Source organism: Epinephelus moara, chromosome 16 (genome assembly GCF_006386435.1).
Source record: "Epinephelus moara isolate mb chromosome 16, YSFRI_EMoa_1.0, whole genome shotgun sequence".
Classification (NCBI taxonomy): domain Eukaryota; kingdom Metazoa; phylum Chordata; class Actinopteri; order Perciformes; family Serranidae; genus Epinephelus; species Epinephelus moara.
The window spans coordinates 8367005-8387541 of NC_065521.1; the positions used below are offsets into that span (position 1 = coordinate 8367005).

At 40.1% G+C, this 20537-nt stretch overlaps 1 protein-coding gene across 2 annotated transcripts in view; it reads left to right on the forward strand.

Moving 5' to 3' along the window:
• Positions 1-20537, forward strand: part of LOC126402555 (probable glutamate receptor) — a 31103-nt gene that overhangs the window by 1097 nt on the left and 9469 nt on the right. For both annotated transcript variants that reach the window (XM_050064671.1, XM_050064670.1), the window contains exons 3-8: positions 4044-4075; positions 9815-9994; positions 13885-14102; positions 17916-18013; positions 18819-19036; positions 19237-19456. In XM_050064671.1, coding sequence (XP_049920628.1) covers positions 4044-4075; positions 9815-9994; positions 13885-14102; positions 17916-18013; positions 18819-19036; positions 19237-19456 — 966 coding nt within the window. The remainder of the gene's footprint in view (positions 1-4043; positions 4076-9814; positions 9995-13884; positions 14103-17915; positions 18014-18818; positions 19037-19236; positions 19457-20537) is intronic.

The window sequence follows — 20537 nt, forward strand, 5'->3', positions numbered from 1 at the left end:
TGAAAGTATAGTTTTAAGAGGAAGGGAGCTGTCTGGCTGGGTATACCAAACCTGAAGTTAAACGCTTGTCATTTTTAAGGCACTTTTTTGTACTTTGGCATTGGCGAAGCCCAAGAGTAGAAAGAAAAAAAAAAGAAAATGAAAAATAGCCGCAAGCAGCAATACCAGGGTTCAGGACAGCATGGACCAATTTTAAAATAATTTTATGGACGTTGTTCAGTATTGTTATGAAACATATCCTAGGCATTATGTTATAATTAGACAAACAATTTCTGATTCATAGTCTGATTTGAGTTATGCCATGCCCATTTTTTAGCATTTGTAGCCTAGTGGTCGATTTGAATGAAACTTTCAGGGTATATTTCTACTACGTATGTGGACATATCCTGCAAGTTATGCAATGACTGGTTGTGGAGTTTGGTCTATCAATGAGCTAAGCCGCACCCCTTTTCTCAGATAAGTGGTCAATATCCTCAAAATTCGATAAGATATCAACAAGCTTTTGATAACTTTTGAGAAGCATGTTCCCATAATGACAGTAAATGTGGTAGGACCTACCAATTAGAGAGAGTTGTCAAAAACGTGTTTTTCAAAACATTCAAAAAGGCAAGGTAAGGGATGTCACTTAGGTTAATTAATCTACACTGGCTTCCGGTCAAGTTCCGCATCACCTACAAATTCCTCCTCCTTGCCTATAAAGCTCGCCATGACTTTGCCCCACGGTACCTATTGGACCTCCTCACTGATTACACCCCCTCACGGAACCTGCGGTCTGCTGACTTAGGTCTCCTCAACGTCCCTCACACCAGTAGACGAACATTTGGGGATAGAGCCTTCAGTGTGGCAGCCCCAACCCTCTGGAACTCTCTCCCCATGGAGATTCACCAGGCACCAACACTGGACATTTTTAAATCTTCACTGAAAAGACACCTGTTCACTTTGGCTTTTGGTTGCTAGATTGTTATTTTTGTTGTTTTTGTTGTTTTTGTTGTTTTGTTGTTTGTTGAAAGGCGCTATATAAGTCTAAGTTATTATTATTATTATTATTATTATTATTATAACTAATTAACTAGTTAATTAATTAGGTTACTTTATCGTTTAGCCTAACACCCAATGACCAGTAACTAACGGGTTAAATTTTAGGAGAAAACACAAAATTACATGAAATACAAGAAGCCTTTCCTTTTGGTCTGGCCCTCCATTAACTCAGTGTGAGCTTTTTGGAAGTGGTGGTATTTTAATGTTTTGTTATGTGTTGCTGTTCTTTTTAGTTGCAGGCTAGCACCTTTAACATGCTGAAACAAAGTGCCCACTGCCCATCCTCCAGTCTCTACTGGTTAGCTATGTTAGTCTTGGCTGCTCTGCATTGTGCACCAGTTAGGTCAGGTGAAAGCTAGCTAGCAGTGCTGCTCAGTTGTGAGTACTGCTTATAATGCTGTCCCAGTTTACACTGCTGTGGCTACTGGCCACCATCCAGTCTCCCTCCAAGTCACTCTATCGACTTAGCAGCTTTATTTTGAGCCACAAAGCCCCTTGGCATTGTTAACTATGATAGCACCCCTAGCCATGCTGTTACTGCTAACAGTGCTAACACAGCTAACAGGTAATGGAGGACTGTGGTTCAAACTTGAGCCACTTTGTCTCAGGGGCAACCTGTGGGAAAACCGGAGGGTGGGCACAGTGTTTCCACAGCAACGCTGCTGGGTTGAGATGACGTTACAGTGGTAATCATCTAATGACCGGAGCTGCTACTCCCAACAGATCTGGTTGGTGTGCAGTGCAGTAAACTGAAGAGTAGCAATATAAACCTATAGAAATCAAAATTATTCTCAGCTTTTAGCTGATTAAATGTTGGCTGTTGACGTACCATTGGCGTGCTGTCACTCACCACTGAGCAATTTCAAAATGATTTTACACATGTGGTTCAACATTGTTGTGAAACATATCTTGTCAGTTTTGTAATGACTGGACAAACAATTTTCAATTTAGAGTCAGAAATTGTTTTAGTTATCTTTAATCACACACAGTGTTGATCACACAGAGTGTTTTGCAGGTACACATGCCATGTGTTTAACCGCCTGGAAAATGCAAGGTTGGGCACTGTGTGCGACCCTTGTGCCCATTCTGTGCAGGTTGCGTCTTAAGTTGCTAAGCAACCATAACAAGCACCAGCTTTCTTACATGAATCCTGAGTGCAGAGCTGATCATCTTCCAGGTGTGTTTTTAAGTGTGCAGGCCTAAAATATTGTCCATGAGAGAGATGCAAAGCTCTGGTAGCCCTGCACTAAAATGACTTCTTTTCCATATTTACCACAGACTGATATTTACTGAAGAAGGAAAAGATATCTGTCGGCTGTGATTGGCTGGTCCCCATCACATGACATGTAGTGTGAGCTGCTGTGTTCCAAATGTTGAACTCAGTTTATCTCAGGGCGCAGCCGTCACACCCTAAAAAACAGGAGCTTGGGAACGCCTTCTGGTCACGACAGCGTCACTCTGGAGTTTGAGTGCGCCTGCCGTGCATCTACATTAAAAACAATGGATTAGAGGGCGCATTTGTGCGGCCCCTAAATCTTCTTCAGAAATGTTTTTGCAAAATTTCTGAGATGGTATACCATAGAAACATGAAATTTCCATCAATGACCAGAAGTTGTGGCAAGGAATCCAAAGTTTTTCCTAGGATGGCGAAGGCATGATGACTCATTGCCTTGGTTGGTTGGATTGGTTTATGCATGAGAAATGAGACTGGTAAGGGTTAGGGTAAGGGCGGGTCATGCCTTTGCTATCATAGGAAAAAAAAAAAAAAATGGAGCAACTAAAGCCTGCACATTATGCTCTATAGTTCAGTTCTGATTTATAATTTGTCCAAATTCTGTGTCTGTTATACAATTTTGCCAGTTAGTCATCTTAAATTCTAGAAAGCTGCTTTGTGCTGCAAGGTGCTTTATGGTTCCATCCATTTTAGGTTTTACTCAGCCAATGAGATAATCTCCAACTCCACAGCAGCCCTGCGTCTGCGAACTGTCTGCAGAGTTAATGGCCAGCTCTGTGCCAGCAGGCTCTGGCTGACCTTTGAGACTGGGTCATGCTCCTAAATCATCCCTCACAATTTGACTCTCTGCCTGCTGACCCTGCTGGACTGCTGGAGTCCTATCAAAGCACAGAGGGGACATCCCATTTCTCACCAGTGGAGGGGCTACCGCCTTGCTGTGGAGCAGAAAGCACTGTGATAAATCAATTAACCGTGTGGAGTGAAGACTCTGCAGGCAGCCGGTGAACTGACAGGCATCTCCGCATATCCTAGGTCCTGCCATCTTCACTAGAGGAGGCTGATGGGGTGTCATGGGCTTACTATGACCCAACCAGGCCTGCTTTTGTTATCGCATGCAATTATGAGGAACTTGCACCCCTGGCACCTCCGCTTAATCCACTCCCCCTTCCTTCTCTGACTGACCCTGGCAGGGCATGTTAGGGCCTGCTGGACACGCTGCGAATGCCATTGGTCACAGTTACAGCAAAAAGAAAACAACTCTGAGTGTCATGGGTAATGTCAGGGGATGGGGTGGGGGGATTTATCCCCTGCTTGGATTACACTGGGGACAGGGAGGGGGGTTAGAAGAACAATGGTGAAACACGTCCTTGAGGATGGGTCCCGACTTTGATCCCCCCCTAAGAGACTTAGTTACCCCCCTTGTTGTTCCTTGCAACTGTCCCCTCAGTATGGAGCCCTTTTCTCCGCGTCTCCTGAAAAACAACCTCCAACAAGACGGTCATTGTCCTCCAGTGGCTGTTTGGCTTATTTACTGCTGTGGCTGAGAGAAAAACACATGAAGGGGACTCAAAGCAACAATATGCCTCATTAGGCTTTCAGAAGGCGCGCTGAACATAAGCTTGTAGACATGAAACCAAGCCCTTAATCAGCCAGAGAACTGGCTTAGACTAAATCCTCTCATGTTTGTGCTGCTACTCATGCTTGATCACACTGACTTGCTTCATTACAGGAATCCAACATTTATTGTGCTGCTTCTTTTTTTCCATTCTAGATGCCAAGGAGTTATCCATCACCACTATAAAGGTATTCTTTCTCTGTGCCTCTACACTAGAGCACCAAGGTGGTAGTGACCCTGTGCAGCTGTGAAGCAGATAAACTTAGCTCCAGCAACACTCTGTGCAAGGGTAGTTCTGGTTCATTACAAAACGGGTGGCCATCATTTCTATCAGTTATAATAAAATTGTAATGACCAAGCAGTGACATAACCAAAGATACAAAAAGTCAAAAAACATAAGCAGACAGTAGAGTGCTCTATGGTGTCATTTTTTCTGTAGGCTGACGTGAAAGTTGGCATCACACTGCCTCCCTTGGTAAAAACCCAATGGGATTTTTCTATTGGATTTTGGATTATTGTTGAAAAATGTGGTAAACAAATATTTATGATACTTACATTTTTTGCTCAGCAAGGTAATCTCCACAAATGAACACCACTTTTATGATTTTTGAAGCCTAAATGCAATTGCCAGAAGTAAACAGCTAATGTTAGACTATAAACAAACTACTCTACAGTCGCATGACTTAATGTCACCACTGTAACAAGGATGTGAAGCTGCGTGCGGCATGATGACAATTAGGCCCCGTTTATACGACAACGATTTCAACTGAAAACGGTAAACTTTAGTTGCGTTTTGGCCGATCGTTTACACGACAGCAGCATTTTGGGTGCTTGAAAACGGGTTCCAGTGTGCAACTTTTTGTAAACGGCAGCGTCTCCGTTGTCATGTAAACTTGCAATATGCAGTTTCTCTGAAAACGGAGACTTTTCGCACATGCACATTACGGTTCCAGTCACTAGGCATGCCGACCGTCACAACAATGCCGAGCTCTGTTTGTGCTGCCCACCCTGTTGATTTGAAGTGAAGTGTAGATCTGTTACTGTAGCAACTCCACCTCGTCGTCCATCCAGACAAAGTTATCTGTGCATGCTTTCGCCATTGTGTCTTCTTTGTTTTGGTTTGTAATCACCGTGTTGTAGAGGAAGGCGCTTCAGCGCAGGCACATGGCGTCATGCCGTGGTGTTGCTTTGCAAATTTACACTGCCACCCACTGGCCTGGCATGCATACTACAGCGTTTCCAGTAGATTTTGCGGCTTCGTGTGAACGGGGATCGTTTCAATAATGTCGTCATATAAACGCAGAAGTTTTTTAAAATGCAAAGGACAGACTTTTCCATTTTTAGAGAAACCGTTGTCGTCTAAACAGGGCCTTAGTAGTCTCATTTAGCCACTTGGCTTAAAGACACATAGAAGCTTCAAAGCACAGTGGGGTATTTACTTATGTATTTTATGTCGTAGAACAAAATGTAAAAGTCTCTTCAGCTTGTGTTAACCACAGACCTTATTTCAGACATCTGACTAAAAACCCATTCAAAAAACCCACTGACTTCAAAACAAGGGGAGCGGGAGGGGTATAATGCTAACTAATTTCCGGATTTTAGGACTCATTCCTGGGGCACTCTATTAGACAGGTTGCGTGTGAATGTTTATCTGATGAACAGGTGACACCTTACAGAGTAGCCTCAGCCACCAGTGTATGAGCAACCTGTTCTCAGATTGTCAAATATCAATGCTTTGTCACATCCTTAGGCCACCCTTTAGCAAATTGTTACACTCAACTCAACAAAATCCAAAGATCCATTTGCAACTTGACTTGGACTTTAATGCCAGTGACTACTGACTTCACTTAGACTTGAGCTGTCTTGAAAAATGTTTATTTAGACATAAAACATAGAAAATGCAACAACTTACAATATTACTTTAAAGACAGAACAGTCTTACAGAAAATGTCTTACAAATTTGGGTTGTAGATGTTCTAGACATTTTACGATTATATGATCAACACACAAAATCCATTCTGTTGTGGTAGACTACTAGTTAAAAGTGCTATATGCTATGAGAGTGCAATGTCAGCAATAGCCATGGCTGGAGGCTTGATGTTTTTTGGCTGTTCCTCTGTCCTTCTGTCCTTCTGTCCGTCTGTCCGTCTGTCCGTCTGTCCATCCCATTCTCGCAATATCTCAAAAAGCCTTGTGGGAATTTCTTCAAATCTGGCACAAAGATCCACTTGGATGCAACGATGAACTGATTACATTTTGATGGTCAAAGGACCCTATATCACAAGAACAGCTTGAGGGAATTCCTTCAAATTTGGCACAAACGTTCACTTGATTTACCAATGAACTGATTAGATTTTGGTGGTCAAAACACTGACTTGTGATTTTACAAAGAACACAATCTGCAGTGTCCTGGGTGAAAGTCTTGTTTATTTGACCCATCCACCTGCCCTGGGTGAATGGTGTCTGTGTTGTTAATCACTTTGAGTGGTTGTTAAGACCTGAAAATGCTATATAAATGCAGTCCATTTACCATTTCTCAGAATGTTGGTTGCGCGCATCAGAAATTAATGTTACACACTTGCAAGATACAATGAAGTACGTAAGGATATTAGTACATCGGGACGTGAGGTCAGGCAGCAGCAGATTCTGAACAAACTACAGCAATGGAAAGTTTTGCAGAGAGACTAAAGAGGTGGATACTTACTCTGCCTTAACCTGAGACCTGTACTACGAAGCCAGTTCAACTTACCTAAGATATCTTTGTTATCGGGCTTGACTAACCCTAACATTGGCCGTCTGGAACGCTTGTACTATAAAGTTGGTTATTAACTAGTTCAGTCAGCTCTTATCCAGCCACGAGCATGTTCATGTGGAAGAGATGGGGTTGTTAATTACAAGACGTGACATCATTAGAACCATGAATGAAGGAGGCTACTTTGTATATTATGAGATGAGACTGTACTGAAAGTGTCTGGGAATGTATGAGAGTAAAATGTCAGTGGCGTGGTTATGTAATATTATAATATAATAATTATATAATAGAAAATGTAGAAACATTGAAAAATACTGGCCAAAAATTCATTGTTGGCCAAGACTTAAACTACGTGTAGGTATCACTAGGCTACATGTGACATTAGTATAGAGTATTTTTTTTCTATTTAGAATATATCACAGAAAAACATTAAAGTAATGCCAGACTGTTTCTGCTACTGAAGTAAAGGGTGGAAAAGTAGCCTAGTTAATGACTGATGAGGTCTATCTGACCCAAATGTTGCATTTGTAATAATGGGAGCCAGTTACCCGTCTGTGGATTATTTATTTTACTAATAAAATATTATCTTTTTCCCCAGTTCTCATTACACAGGTGTCTCATGGTATTCTGAGCTGCAGTGATGAAATCAGAGTGTAAAATAGCAACACTTTCACTGTGGACTAAAATAAACTTTGTTTATGTTAAAATCCTGCTGAAATTATGTGTTTAGTGTTGTAAATGGTCTCTGTGTTCGTTAAAAGTTTTAAAACCAGTGAAAACAGAGCCCTGGAACAATGAAATTCTTCTACTTACCCATAACAATATATAGATTACATTTTTTTACCTGAGACTCTGGACTTTTGCCCATGGATAAATTTTTCTTCAGTGATCTGATTGGTCAGTGGTCGAGATGTTAACAGGCTGTGATCCAATACTCCTATCAGCTGACCTGCTCTGGAGCAGGTTCAGCATAGTTACCACAGTGATTTATCTCGGTAAAAAGAGACCAGCTTGGTAGTACTGAAATCCCTTATTTAACCCTGAAGTTACCTTGCTAGGTCCAAGTTCTGTTTTGTAGTACAGGTTTCAGGTCAGGTCCTTCCATGTTTATATTGTGCCCTGATCTGCCCTCCAGTGGATATTTTTTATAATACTCCTGGTACAAGTACAGAGTTTAGAGGACAAACAGCACCATTCCATCACAGCTTCTTGTAAGTATATCATGAGCTCAGTTTCAGTTCTACCTCCAAATAAAGTGGTTTAGATCACTTTTTCCCAGCCTGGGTTCCTGACTCCAACTAGGGGTCTCCAGAGCTTAATAGGGGGGTCATGAGGCCTTCTTGAAAACTTTTCCTTTTTTCAAAAAATTATACACTAGACCTATATGTAGGCATTTCATTCATTTCTGTACTGAAAAATAAACAACATTCTTACTTTTCAAAGTAGTTTAGATTATTTTCCAAGATATAAACTTTTAAAAAAAAATCACACACGCTGAGGGCACAGTGAAGACCTTATTCCAACTCTATTCACAAAGCCTTCCCTATCTGATAAACAGCCTCATCCTGCATTAGAAAAGCTGCAAACTTTTTGTTGGAGCAAAGTCCCCATGTTCCCAGGTCGCAACAATAATTTGGTTATTACAATGTTATATTAACTGATAGGAATGATGGACAAAAGTAGGAAAACAAGACCCAAGTTGTACACTGCAAAAAAAAAAAAAAAAAAAAACAAAAAAAAAAAAAAAAAAAATCCAGCATATTTTAACTGAGTCTTAAAACCTCCTTTACTTACAAAAAAGGGACACAGTTTTTCAGTCCAATGAGATTAAAGTTGTTTTCAATAGAAATCAACCTGATTTGAAATCATTCCAGAGATAACATTCTGGATCCCAAAACAAGAAAAATGAAACTTGCAAAATTCCTAAAACAAGATGATCTTCATAAGGAACAAGTAGAAATAATTTTACCACGCTTGGAGATTGTATCACTTGTTTCAAGAAAATAGTACTTTGCAGATTTTTATTACAGACAAAAATTACTTTATAAGAACATTTTTACTGTGGAAAAAAATGGAATTGTCCTTTAAATACTTATCCACATCAGTTCAACACTGCACATCCTGTAAAACAGTTTTTCACATCCTGCCATTTCCCATGTGTGTGTGTGTGTATATATATATATATATATACATATGTATACACACACATATATATACACACCTACATATATATATATATTCTTTTTATGTTTGAACCTTTTTTATGTCTCAAACGAGCCAGCTGGCCAAAAGAAGATACTTACATAAGAAATGCTGTGGTAGTTTACCAAGTGATTTCTTTTGTTTGTCATAAAAAACAAAAACAAAAAACACCAGTGTTAATTTTTATGTCATTACCAAAACTTGTTGTCATTACCAGAACACATTGTCATTACCATCACAATTTTTGATAGAAAATGTTGTTTTATGTTATCTTGGGTCTTACCTCAATCATTGTGGTAATGTTGAAAAGTCTAAATTTGCATTTTCTAAAAAGATATACATTGCAATTCAAATATTTTGATTAGTACACAATATTTCATTGTTGAGACAAGGCAATATATTAAAAAATAGAGAGAACACTGGAATGATTGTGAAAACTTTGCTTGTCATATAACTTTGTATTAAAATCAGTGTTTTGTTTTTGTGATGGTAATGACATTTGCTGTGACAACTTTGAAAAATGTTGTCATGAAGTATGATCAAAGCTATGTTAAGATCCTTGTTCCAGACTAATTAATAAACCTTTTGAAATAGAAAAAAGAGTTTAAAAAATATTAATTTTTCAAAATTCTAAGAGTCAAAAGTGCCCTAATCTCTCAAGACAGATTCTGCAATTTACACTGTAGAAAAAGGATGAAAAAAAAAAGATTTTTTTTTTTTTTTTTCAACCGATGGATTTCCAGATTGAAAGTGCCCTGAATTGAAGAATCACCTATATATACATACATATATATATATATATATATATATATATATATATATATATATATATATATATATATATATGTGTGTAGCCTATATATGTATTTCTTTAAAGTATGGTATCACTTTCATATTATGGTGTTCACTTCTGCTTAAGCTCACTTCCCCCACAGCAATCACTCCTCATTAGATTGTTTGTTCTTTTCCTCAGGAAGATCCGTACACCATGAGCAGAGGCTCTGAGCTAGAGGGCTACTGCATCGATCTGATCACTGAGCTCTCCAGGAAGCTGGTCTTTAAGTACAAACTGCACCTTGTGAAGGACAGCAAATACGGAACCATGGACTCCAGCGGAAACTGGAACGGCATGATTGGTGAAGTCATTAGAGGGGTAAGTCACAGACCACCCTACTGTACTGGCTCTCCTTGCAGTCACAGTGACACAGATACTAAGCAGCTGTATGGAATTTGGTTTTTAGCCTTTTAATAAAAATGAGCCTGGTTTTAGGTCCCAAAATCGTCATGACCCAACAATTAGAGAGCGGACTAGTTGTCATCATGTAAATCTGGGCATATGGATATTTATACTGAGAAGCATTAAAGCAGCTCCAAATTGGTCATAAAAGCCCTGACCAACCAAGGCGACTGTCGGCCGTCGACCAAAGTCGGGCTGTCAGTGAGCGTCTGTCGCCCTAGTTTTTGCGGTGTGTCCCGCACCGTCGGCACTTAGGCATCGGCGTTGGCAGCTTTTCGGCCGATTGAGCACGTTGAATCAGCGGCTGAGCTTGTCGGTAAGAGAGATCACTCTGATTGGCTGTTCAGGTTTTATTTCCTCACCCCTGTAGCGGAATCTGCCTGTAGTGAAACCAGGGCTAACTTGTGCTTCCTCCTCAGGCTCCACTTCACTCAGCTGCCCACAGACCCGCTGCTTCTTCCCACTTTAACCTGAATAACAAACCGGAGCTAGCTAGGAGCGGCTAGCGGAGCGTTAGCCGCAGCATGACCGGAGGGAAGCACAGCCAGTTAGCCTCCGCTAGCCTCTGAGCTAGCCCTGGCTCTCCATTTGGATCCAACCGGTGAACCGAGCCCTGGTTTGATATTCAGGTTAAAGTGGGAAGAAGCAGCGGGTTTGTCGGGCAGCTGAGTGAAGCTGGGTGAAGTGGAGCCTGCGGAGGAAACACCGAGACCATCTTGATGTAATAGTCCATGGAGGTGCTGCAGTGCTTGGCTGCACAGATAGGAAACCCCTCGGCTGACAGGATGTACCACTCTCTCACTCCGCTCTCTCTCACGCAGGCGCAGAACGTACGTGCTACTTGGCCGTCGGATGTAGTTCGTATAGTGTGTTCAAATGCAACTGACACAGGACGACGTGAGGCGACATAGACGACGCAACAGTTGGCTTTAGTCACTGCTGGTTCTTTGATGTCAGTTTGGTGTGTCCGCACCTTAACAGTTTCCTTCTATCTGCTTATGGGACTATGTGGGATCCCATTCTGAGAAATTTTACCTAGCACTGATAGGACAGAGTAAAACCTGGTATCTGAAATGTACTGTATATGACAGGAGACCCACAGTGCTCAAAATTATGTAAATACAATTTTTTAAATAAATAATCACATGAATACATGCAATGCAGTTTATTAAGAAAACCCATTCATTTTAAAATACTTGAATTCATTATTAAAACTCTACCCATTATTATGAGTCATTTGGCATAAGTAGTTAAAAGAATATCATAATATTTCATAATAATGACTTGAGTTGTAGTAATTTCTGACATCATTGTATATAACATTTTCTTCTTTTTTGTGCAATAATGTATCACAGAGTTCCACCTACCTCCTATATCTTAGGTATTAAATCATGGATGGCTAAGATTTTCTAGAGCTCAACTAGGACAAATCTAAAATTTTGGTCATTGGTACTGAAGCCCAGAGAGAGAAACTCAATGAGAGATTGCATGCACTGGCACTGAGCCCTTGTCAACAGGTGACTCAAATCTAAGTTTTGAACCCCACCTTAGAAATTTCACCAAGACTGCATTTTATCATTTAAAAAATATTGCCAGATGTCGACCGTTTCTCTCTCAAGCCAGTACAGAGATGTTAATTTATGCTTTTATTACCTGCAGAATGGACTACTGCAATGCTGCTCTCTGATCTCCCAAAAAAGAATATATCTCAGTTACAATTAATTCAGAACTCAGCCGTATGTGTGCTGACGAAGACCAGAAAGAGAGTACACATTATAACCATTTTAAAGTCTCTGCACGGGCTACCAGTTTGTTTTACAGTTGATTTTAAGATCCTTTTATTGGTTTACAAAGCTCTTAATGGACTTAGTCCTTCCTATTTATCAGATTTGCTTTTATCCTATGAACCCTCTAGAACCCTCAGGTCATCTGGTAGTGGCCTTTTAATTATTCCCAAAGTCCGGACAAAAACCCAGTCATCTTTTTATTATTATGGTCCTTGTCTCTGTAACAGCCTTCCTGAAGACCTGAGGGCAGCAGAGAGTGTTGATATTTTTAAAGGCAAACTTAAAACCTACCTTTTTAATTTGGCTTTCAATTGAATTTACTTATTTATTAATCTGCCTTTTATTTTATATCTTAGCCTGTCCTACTACTCTCCTGCTTGTTCTATTTTATTGTTTCTTCTTAGTAACCCACCTTTTATGTCTGTTTTACTTAATTACTTTTACTCTTTTACTCCTAATATCTCCGGTTTTACTCACTTTATTCTGTAGTACTCTTTCCTTTTTATATATTCTGAATATTTAACTTTTTTTTTAGCTCTTTATTTTATTTTGTTTCTCTTCTCAATTTTTATTTATTTATTTATTTATTTGGTATTTTTAACTCTTAATTTTACCTCTGGTGTTTCCTCATCGCAGATTTTTAAATTATGATGGCGTTTCCTAAGTTCCCTGAGTTCCTATTTTTAATGAGTTCCAATGCTTAATGCTTTTTTGTTTGTTCTGAAGATGTGACGCACTTTGTGTTACATCACGATGTATGAAAAGTGCTTTCCAAATAAAGTTTGATTGATTGATTGATTGATTTCACACTTAACATAAGGTGGCAGAGTGCGTAAAAAAGCAAATGGAGTGTCAGGGAGGACCCCTTGGACCCCCCTGACAGAGGTCTGGGCTAAGCCCCTTATGATCTAAAATCCTAGTAATGCCCCTTCTGTGTACACCTGTGCGGGGCTACTGCAACTGAATTCCCCTCTTGGCAAAGATGAGGGAGGGAAGCTAATGTCAAAAGGTTGAAAGCAGGCAATTCACCATTTGCCAGTGTTTATTAGCTGGCCCCTGGCCCTCCTGTAATTTTGAAAAAAGTGGCCCCCTAGGCAAATTCAGTATCCTTGCTGTAAATGCATTTTCAGAAACAATAGTCCTGACACAAACTACACTCTTGAGGCCAGACATTAACAGTATTAGGCATGCCAATTTCTATGTAAACAGAGTGAACTGGCATTACATCAGCTACTAACTCTGCCTAACAGAAGTGATATGGATGCTCAAAAGTTCCTGTTGCTCAATACTTCATACTGTGTCATGCTTTCTGTGCATATCAAGGTCAAGGTCAAGGTCAACTTTATTATCCTCAAAGAGGAAATTCATTTAGTCATCATACACGTCTCGTTCCAACATATAAATACATACATTATAAGTCAATACTGATACTAGTCAATACAATACTAATTTTCTGTTGCAGGATTCTGCCCCTTGATCTGCTGCTTCTCTGGAATTTTAAATGGAGAGGATGAGTGGGATCACTGAGGATCTGATCAGCCTTTTGTAGAATTAACTCATGATATAACTGAGCTGCGGACACCTGATCAACCCCAATGATCCTGCTTGCCGTCTTAATCATGCGTTTGGCTTGATCTTGGGCATGCATGTTTCCAAAAGTGCAGACCAGGCCAAAGGACAGAACACTTGCAAAATTGCTTTATAGAACATCTGGAGGATACGTTTATCTATTCTAAAATCATTCAGTTTTTTAAGGAAGAACATCCTTTGCTGTAACTTCCTAGACTTACTCCTTGCCAGTTCACTTAATTTTAGTTGGTCATTTCAACTCCCAAATATTTATAGGTTGAAACCCTCTCGATTAGTTCACCGTTGATATTAGAAGGGAGAACAGTTATCTTATTTTTATTAAAATCTATGACCATCTCTTTCGTTTTTTCAACGTTGACCTCCAAGAAGTGATGTGAGCACCACTGTATGTGTCTTACATGTGATATGTGTGCCTCTACCCTACATCAGGAGGCTGACCTGGCAGTGGCCCCGCTGACCCTCACTGCGGTCAGAGAGCAGTTTGTGGACATGAGCACCCCCTTCATGCAGACAGGAATCGGCTTCGTCCTGCGCAAAGACACTGAAGAGAGCTCCTTCAGCCTGCTGTCACCTTTCTCCACTGACATGTGGGTTGGCGTCCTCATTGCATTCCTGCTAACAGGGCTCTGCATATTTCTGGTGGGCAGGTAAGCATCAAATGTCATCACACAGCTGTTGGTATTGTGTAAGTATTATACAATTAAATTTTTGGGTTTGTTTTTAAGGGTAATTTTGATATTTTAAATATAAGATATTTAAAACCAAATGAAGTAAAATAACACAAAAAAGATTAATTCAATTTGAAAATAAATTCAGCCACAAGAATGTTGGGCCTTCTGATGAATGTAAGTTGGGTTAAAGTTGTCTCCACTGAACAGAAAGGCACTACAGTTTGTTAAAACTGACCAAGCATGAGCCAATGAACAAGCCATTTGATTTTACCTGAAACAGCATCACCATGTGGCTAATTTGAATGTACTTTAATTTATAGCTCATAAGAAAATGTTTTTTTCTTTCAAACTTTCATCATATTTTATCAAAACAGGTTGTTTTTTTCTCACTGCTTCTAAAAATCTATTCAGTCAGTCAAAGTTATTCAATCTTAAGTCTGCAGTCTTTAACAACATTCAGTCTGTGTACATAACCTAGTCCTATGTAACGCTGCCTGCTAGTATTATTATCACACAGAAAGCATTTTAATGAGAATGAAACTTTTTGCTCGCTGTTTTTGCGTCGCTATGCACCTCACATTTCTGTGCTCTAGGGGCCTGCTGTTTTTGCTGGAGTGCTCTGAACTGAAACTTCAACTCAAGAGTTGCTCCACGTCATCTCCACTTTTTTCCCATTGTCCAATTGGATGATTTGAGAGACGGGCTTTCTGTGGTGGTCATGACAAGTTTACAGTTGGTAAACAATTCAGGAGAAACTGCTGGTAGCGGTTGCTGGATACTCTGAGCTATACGGCCCAATGATAAACAGCAGGTTGTCAAACTGCCCCCAAGGCATCCTAAAATATGCCTAGAAACGGCCATCATGGAGACGAAGCTCCTGGACCAACTGGTGGTACTGCATGTGATCCACCCTCTTTTTTAGGGTCTTATGTACCTACACAGATCTCTGTTCCCTGTGCCCAACAAACTATTTGCTGACAGCTTCTCACCCTCAACCAGAGCTACAGCAAGTACCCTCTGCCTGTCCATTTTAGGAACTAGCTACCAATTACTATGAAAATAAGCAGGTAGTTTTAGTGGGTGGTTGCCTGGCAACAATAAAAAGGTGCAGCAAGCGTTTTTTTACAAGTGCTATCAATTAAAACAAAAAAAAGGCAGTGTAATGTGCCATGTGTTTTGCAACCTGCAAAACACTTTCTGTGTGATCAGGACATTACTCTGGAATATGTTACGCAATTGCAGCCACATTTGGATGACATAAGTGTACATCCACTCAGAGCTACAGAGTGCTACAGGGATGAACTTTTTGGCGGCCAACCCAGAAGTCAACATTGCCCTGGTTCCCTTAAAAAAGCCAGCAGGGGGGTGTCAGTAGCGTAGTGGATAGTGCCGGCGCCCCATGTACAGAGGCATCGCCTCGCTGCAGCGGCCGCTGCCTCGAATCCAGCTCACGGCCCTTTGCTGCATGTCAGTCCCCACTCTCTCTCTGTCTCCCCATTTCACTCTCTGTCCTGTCAATAAAGGCAAAAAGCCCATAAAAATAATCTTTAAAAAAAAACAAAAAAAAAGCCAGCAGGAATTTTCCATCGGGTTTTAGATTATTGCAGAAAATAAGCTCTGTGGTAAACAAACCTTTATGATATTTGTTTCGTTCAGCAAGATAATCTTTACACATGAGCACCACTTTTATGACTATTGAAGCCTAGTAAAAAGCTAATGTTAGGTCAACATTGCTACCACAATGAGGCTGTAAAGCTGTGTTCGCTGTGATGATGCTTTGTAGCTTAATTTAGCCACTTGTTAGCAAATGCCTTTTTTAAGAGCTTCATAATTCACAGTGGGGTATTTACTGACGTATTTTATGTCGTAGAACAAAACATTAAAGTTTCTTAAGCTTGTGATAACCACAGACCTTATTTTAGGCATCTTACCAAAAACCCATTCAAAAAACACACAACGCTAAGACAAGGGAACCAGGAATATAAAAATGCTAACTCATTTCCATGTTTTAGGACTCATTCCTGCAGCACTCTCCATTCGCATCTACATTTAAATGGCCATAACTTGTGGTCATAAGCAAAGGTGGGGCTAGACAGTGTCACAGTCCCCTAAGACTTCTCCTTTTCATTGTATTAATCCTATTTTTATCGTCAGTTTCTGTGTTTTCTATTTATATGTGTTGACTTTGCAGTACTTGCTGTTTATCTTTGTATTTTTTTTTACTATGTTTATTGTTAGGCACCAAATGCCAAGAAAAAATCTTGTATGTGAAAACCTACTTGGCAGTGAAACCTGATTATGATTATGAACCTGACTGGACAATCTGATTGGCTGATCCGCCACTCCCATCCCACCACGGGCCAAAACCTCTGAGCCCTGCCCACAAGTTCCTACTTAGCTTATAGACTTAACATTGTGATGGCGTATCAGATTTTTAAATAACTTTTCTCAGTTTGAGGAGAGTTTACAAATATAAAACCACCATGGCTCAAATGTTTGTAATAGAAAGAGGTAATAATTGGCCTTGTTTGCAGTTCAAGGTGTCCTGTCAAGGTTTGTCAGCTCTGTGTTTGTCACTTTCTTTTTCATTTTAACCCACACCATGATCTTTTCCTGACCCTAACCAAGTGGTGTTTGTGCCTAAACCTAACCAGACCTTAACCACAGGGCATTATGATGATTTCGGAACGGACTTCGGAACAATGAGTTTAATATGGTCGGAACAATGGGATGTCGAACCAATGGGCTGTTGAACCAATGGGCAGTTCCCTGGCATTTCACATTGTATAAATTAGCCTAGCGACGAAATTAACCTAGCGGAGATTTCCTCTGCTCATATGAAGCGAGGATGTATCACACAGGATTTTGTGGAGGTCTTATTGTCTTAACAATTTATTGTTTCTTATCTGTGAAATAAAAGTAAAAAATAACTCTGTTTCCACTGAGGGAAATGGTTTTCAGCTTACAAAAATCTGCGTCACTGCATAGTTACATCTCTGGGGAGGTTCACATCAGGCTACGCTGTAGGTTATGGTGTCGATTCAACGCAGAAGTAAAAATCCTGCTTCAGTTTTACAGACATTTCTTTTTACAATGGTGGTCTATGGGGAAATGATTTTTTGGCCACAGGGGATATTTTTCACTGCAATACTGCGAGTGGCCACTGGGAAAAATTTGCTACAAGGCTGAGTGGCTTTCTGGGAGCCTGAACTGAACAGCTGCAGGTACAGGAAGTTTGTCTTCTGCTGTTTTTGTCAGTTACTTAACAGCTTCTCCCTTTGGACTGAATAGACTCGCGACCACTGCTAGTCTCCTAGCGAGGCGGGGCAATGGCAAAACCCATGTGCCACAGATACAGGAAGTGACTAAAGTGAGCTGTCTCAATTTTTGATGGTCTCTGTTTAAGACACTTAGGTGGGTGGGGGAACCTTTCACATGTTGGTGTTCCATGTTAACCACACTTCCACATCCTGATACTGTCAAGCCTTTTGGAGATCAGTTCATATTCTACTTACTTAAGTATTCACAGTAAATGGAATTTTAACAATGGGAGCCCAAACAGTTGCATGCCACTGTATGTATTACAAAACCCAAAATAGCTCTTTCATTGTAGCTTATAAATGTAGAAGATTGCGTTTCGTTTGCAGAGGCTAGACATTTATTAAATTTCTTGCCAGTAACTCCACAAACATCAGAGTTATATTTCAGCAGACAGACATACATATGAATCTTGCTGCTGAAAGCTCAGCTGTAACAGTGCAGGTTATGAAGCCTTTCACTTTTCTGCAGGATCAGTCCCACTGAATGGGCTGGGCCAGACACAGAGGAGCACAGCTTCACACTGCTGCATAGCTTCTGGTACATCACAGGAGCTCTCACCCTGCAAGGTAATGCTGCAGTCAGCTAAACTGAACCACAGGCCCAGAAACACACACTGCTGCTTGTACTTCTTCATGCTCTCTCACAATAAATACGCTGCACTGTAACCTTACTATTGTACTGTATGTAACTGTGGCTCTGATGAATATTTCACAGAACAATCAAAAGGTGTTTTAAATGAAGATGTACAGTTTGTGGGAGATACAGAACAAACAGTAAACTGATGGTATGAAGTACAGTCACAATCAGCATTTTATTCTCTATATTTAGGATTTACAGCACTGTAGTGTAAGCTTATGCTCCAGAATACATTATCTATATTTACAGTCACACAGTGAATTCAATAGAACTACATAATTTCAGAGGCATTGTTACAATACATCATTTCAAACAACTGCTTTTCTGCTATTTGTATGATCTAAGAGAAAATACAGTTTGAATAAGAAGGCTTTTCCGAAAGCATCAAGATCCATTTTATTTTAAATGCAGTAGTAATTCAAATAAAATATTGAATATACCCAATGTTTTGATGTTTTGGTAAACTTGATACACCATGTGTCCCATCCAAGCTGTTTTCATTTTACATTCTCAGTGGGCCTGAAAATGATGAGAACACTATTTTGTGTGAAGGGTTTTGCAAAGTAAATTGTGAAAACTAAATAAATACTCTACAATTATCAGAACATAATACAAAATTTAATGTGGTGATCATCATTAGTAAACCCTGTCTGCATTGTTTTTAAACTGAGCATGAATTTAGATCATGAATATTAATGTCCGGTGCTGCCACTCCATTGCTGTTTGTCCTCTCAGGTGCTGGTCCTCACCCGAAGGCCCTTTCTGGACGTCTAGTAAGCGCCATCTGGTGGCTGTTTGCTGTACTGCTTCTGGCCAGCTACTTTGGCAACTTCAACTCCATGTTGCACTCCAACAACAAACACATCTCCATCGAGAGTTTCGAAGACCTTGCTAACCAGGATGTGATCGATTATGGCACAGTGGAGTCTGGATCCACCATGCTGTTCTTTAAGGCACACTCAGCAGCTCCTAAATAGTTTATAGTCGTTACAGCTGATTCATAACATCTGAGATAGGTTTATAGAACTGAATGGAAAACATGTGCTCTTGATATCTTGAACACTCAGAACATAGTTTTTAACACATGAAAAGATTCAAATGTTTTTTTTTGTTTGTTTGTTTGTTTTAAATTTTGCATTGTTTTATTTCCCAGCATTCCACCAACCCTTTGTACCAGCGTATCTACCAGCACATGGAACGTAAGAAGAGCTTCGTGTCCAGCACACAGGAGGGTGTTCGTCGCGCCCAGGAGGGAAACTTTGCCTTCATCGGTGAAGCTGTATCCTTGGACTTGGCAGTGGCTCGCTACTGTGATCTGTGCCGTTCACAGGAAGTCATCGGTATGAGAGCCTACAGCATCGCAGCACCTATGGGTGAGTCATCTGTACCTGTCAGGATGATTTTGCCTCTGACAGGTGCTGTAGCTTGACAAAATGGGGTTTAAACTTCTCTCTCATGCTTTAACATTCTTCACAACAACCTGAGTAACTTTTTCAGTGTGAAACAACAGAGCGTAACACCATGACTGCCTTCGAGAAGACTCTCTGAAAGCATGCTCCATTATCCCTATTTATACATTTTATTGTATCAAGACTACAAAGACATTCAAAAGACACAGGCTTCTAGTAAAAACATGACTTAAAATTTCTTATTGATATTACTTTATGAATCAAACTGAAACGGCGAAAATGAGGGGGACAAACTTGAATTTTCAAAAATAGAGGGGGACATCCTCAGTGTAAATTATGCTCTTGCCTAGCTCTGTATAATAGTCTTCTAAGGACTGAGAACATACTGTATCTGAAAGGGCTAAGTGACTCTTTTTTAGGCTATGTCAATCAATCAATCAATCAATCAATCAATCGTTTGTCAAATGGAATTACAGAAGGTACAATCCAGTGAAATGCGATCCAATCAGCCCTCTTAACTTGTGCACTGTAATTTAGTCCTTTTTTTAGTGTTCTTACACTGTTGGCAGCTGCTTAATTGTCCATGTTTCCAGATGGTTCGAGTAATCCATGGTTTCTAGTTATGGCTCCATGCCTGTGATAGCTATTGCTGGAGGTAGGGCTGGGCGATATGGCCTAAAAAAAAAAAATCTCAGATTTTTCCACAACAAATCCGATTCACGATTTAAATCGATTTTCCCCCTCTACTTAAAATCAATTTTCAATTTAAATCGATTTTCCCCCTCTACTTAAAATCAATTTTCAGAAAAATATTTGCGGCCTGGTAGCATGTACCTGGGCTCCAAAACTTTCAGCATGTGAATAAACCCTGGCTAAATATGGGCGCCATATATCTTGCAAGATACATCGCGACTGCATCCATGATCGCTTTCCACCGGGCCCCTTTCTCATCATACGGCAGTGTTTCCCCTACCATTATATTGTCCTCCCCCTTTGAAGATCAAGTTAGTTTTATTTAATTTTATTTTCTATATAGCTCCAGATC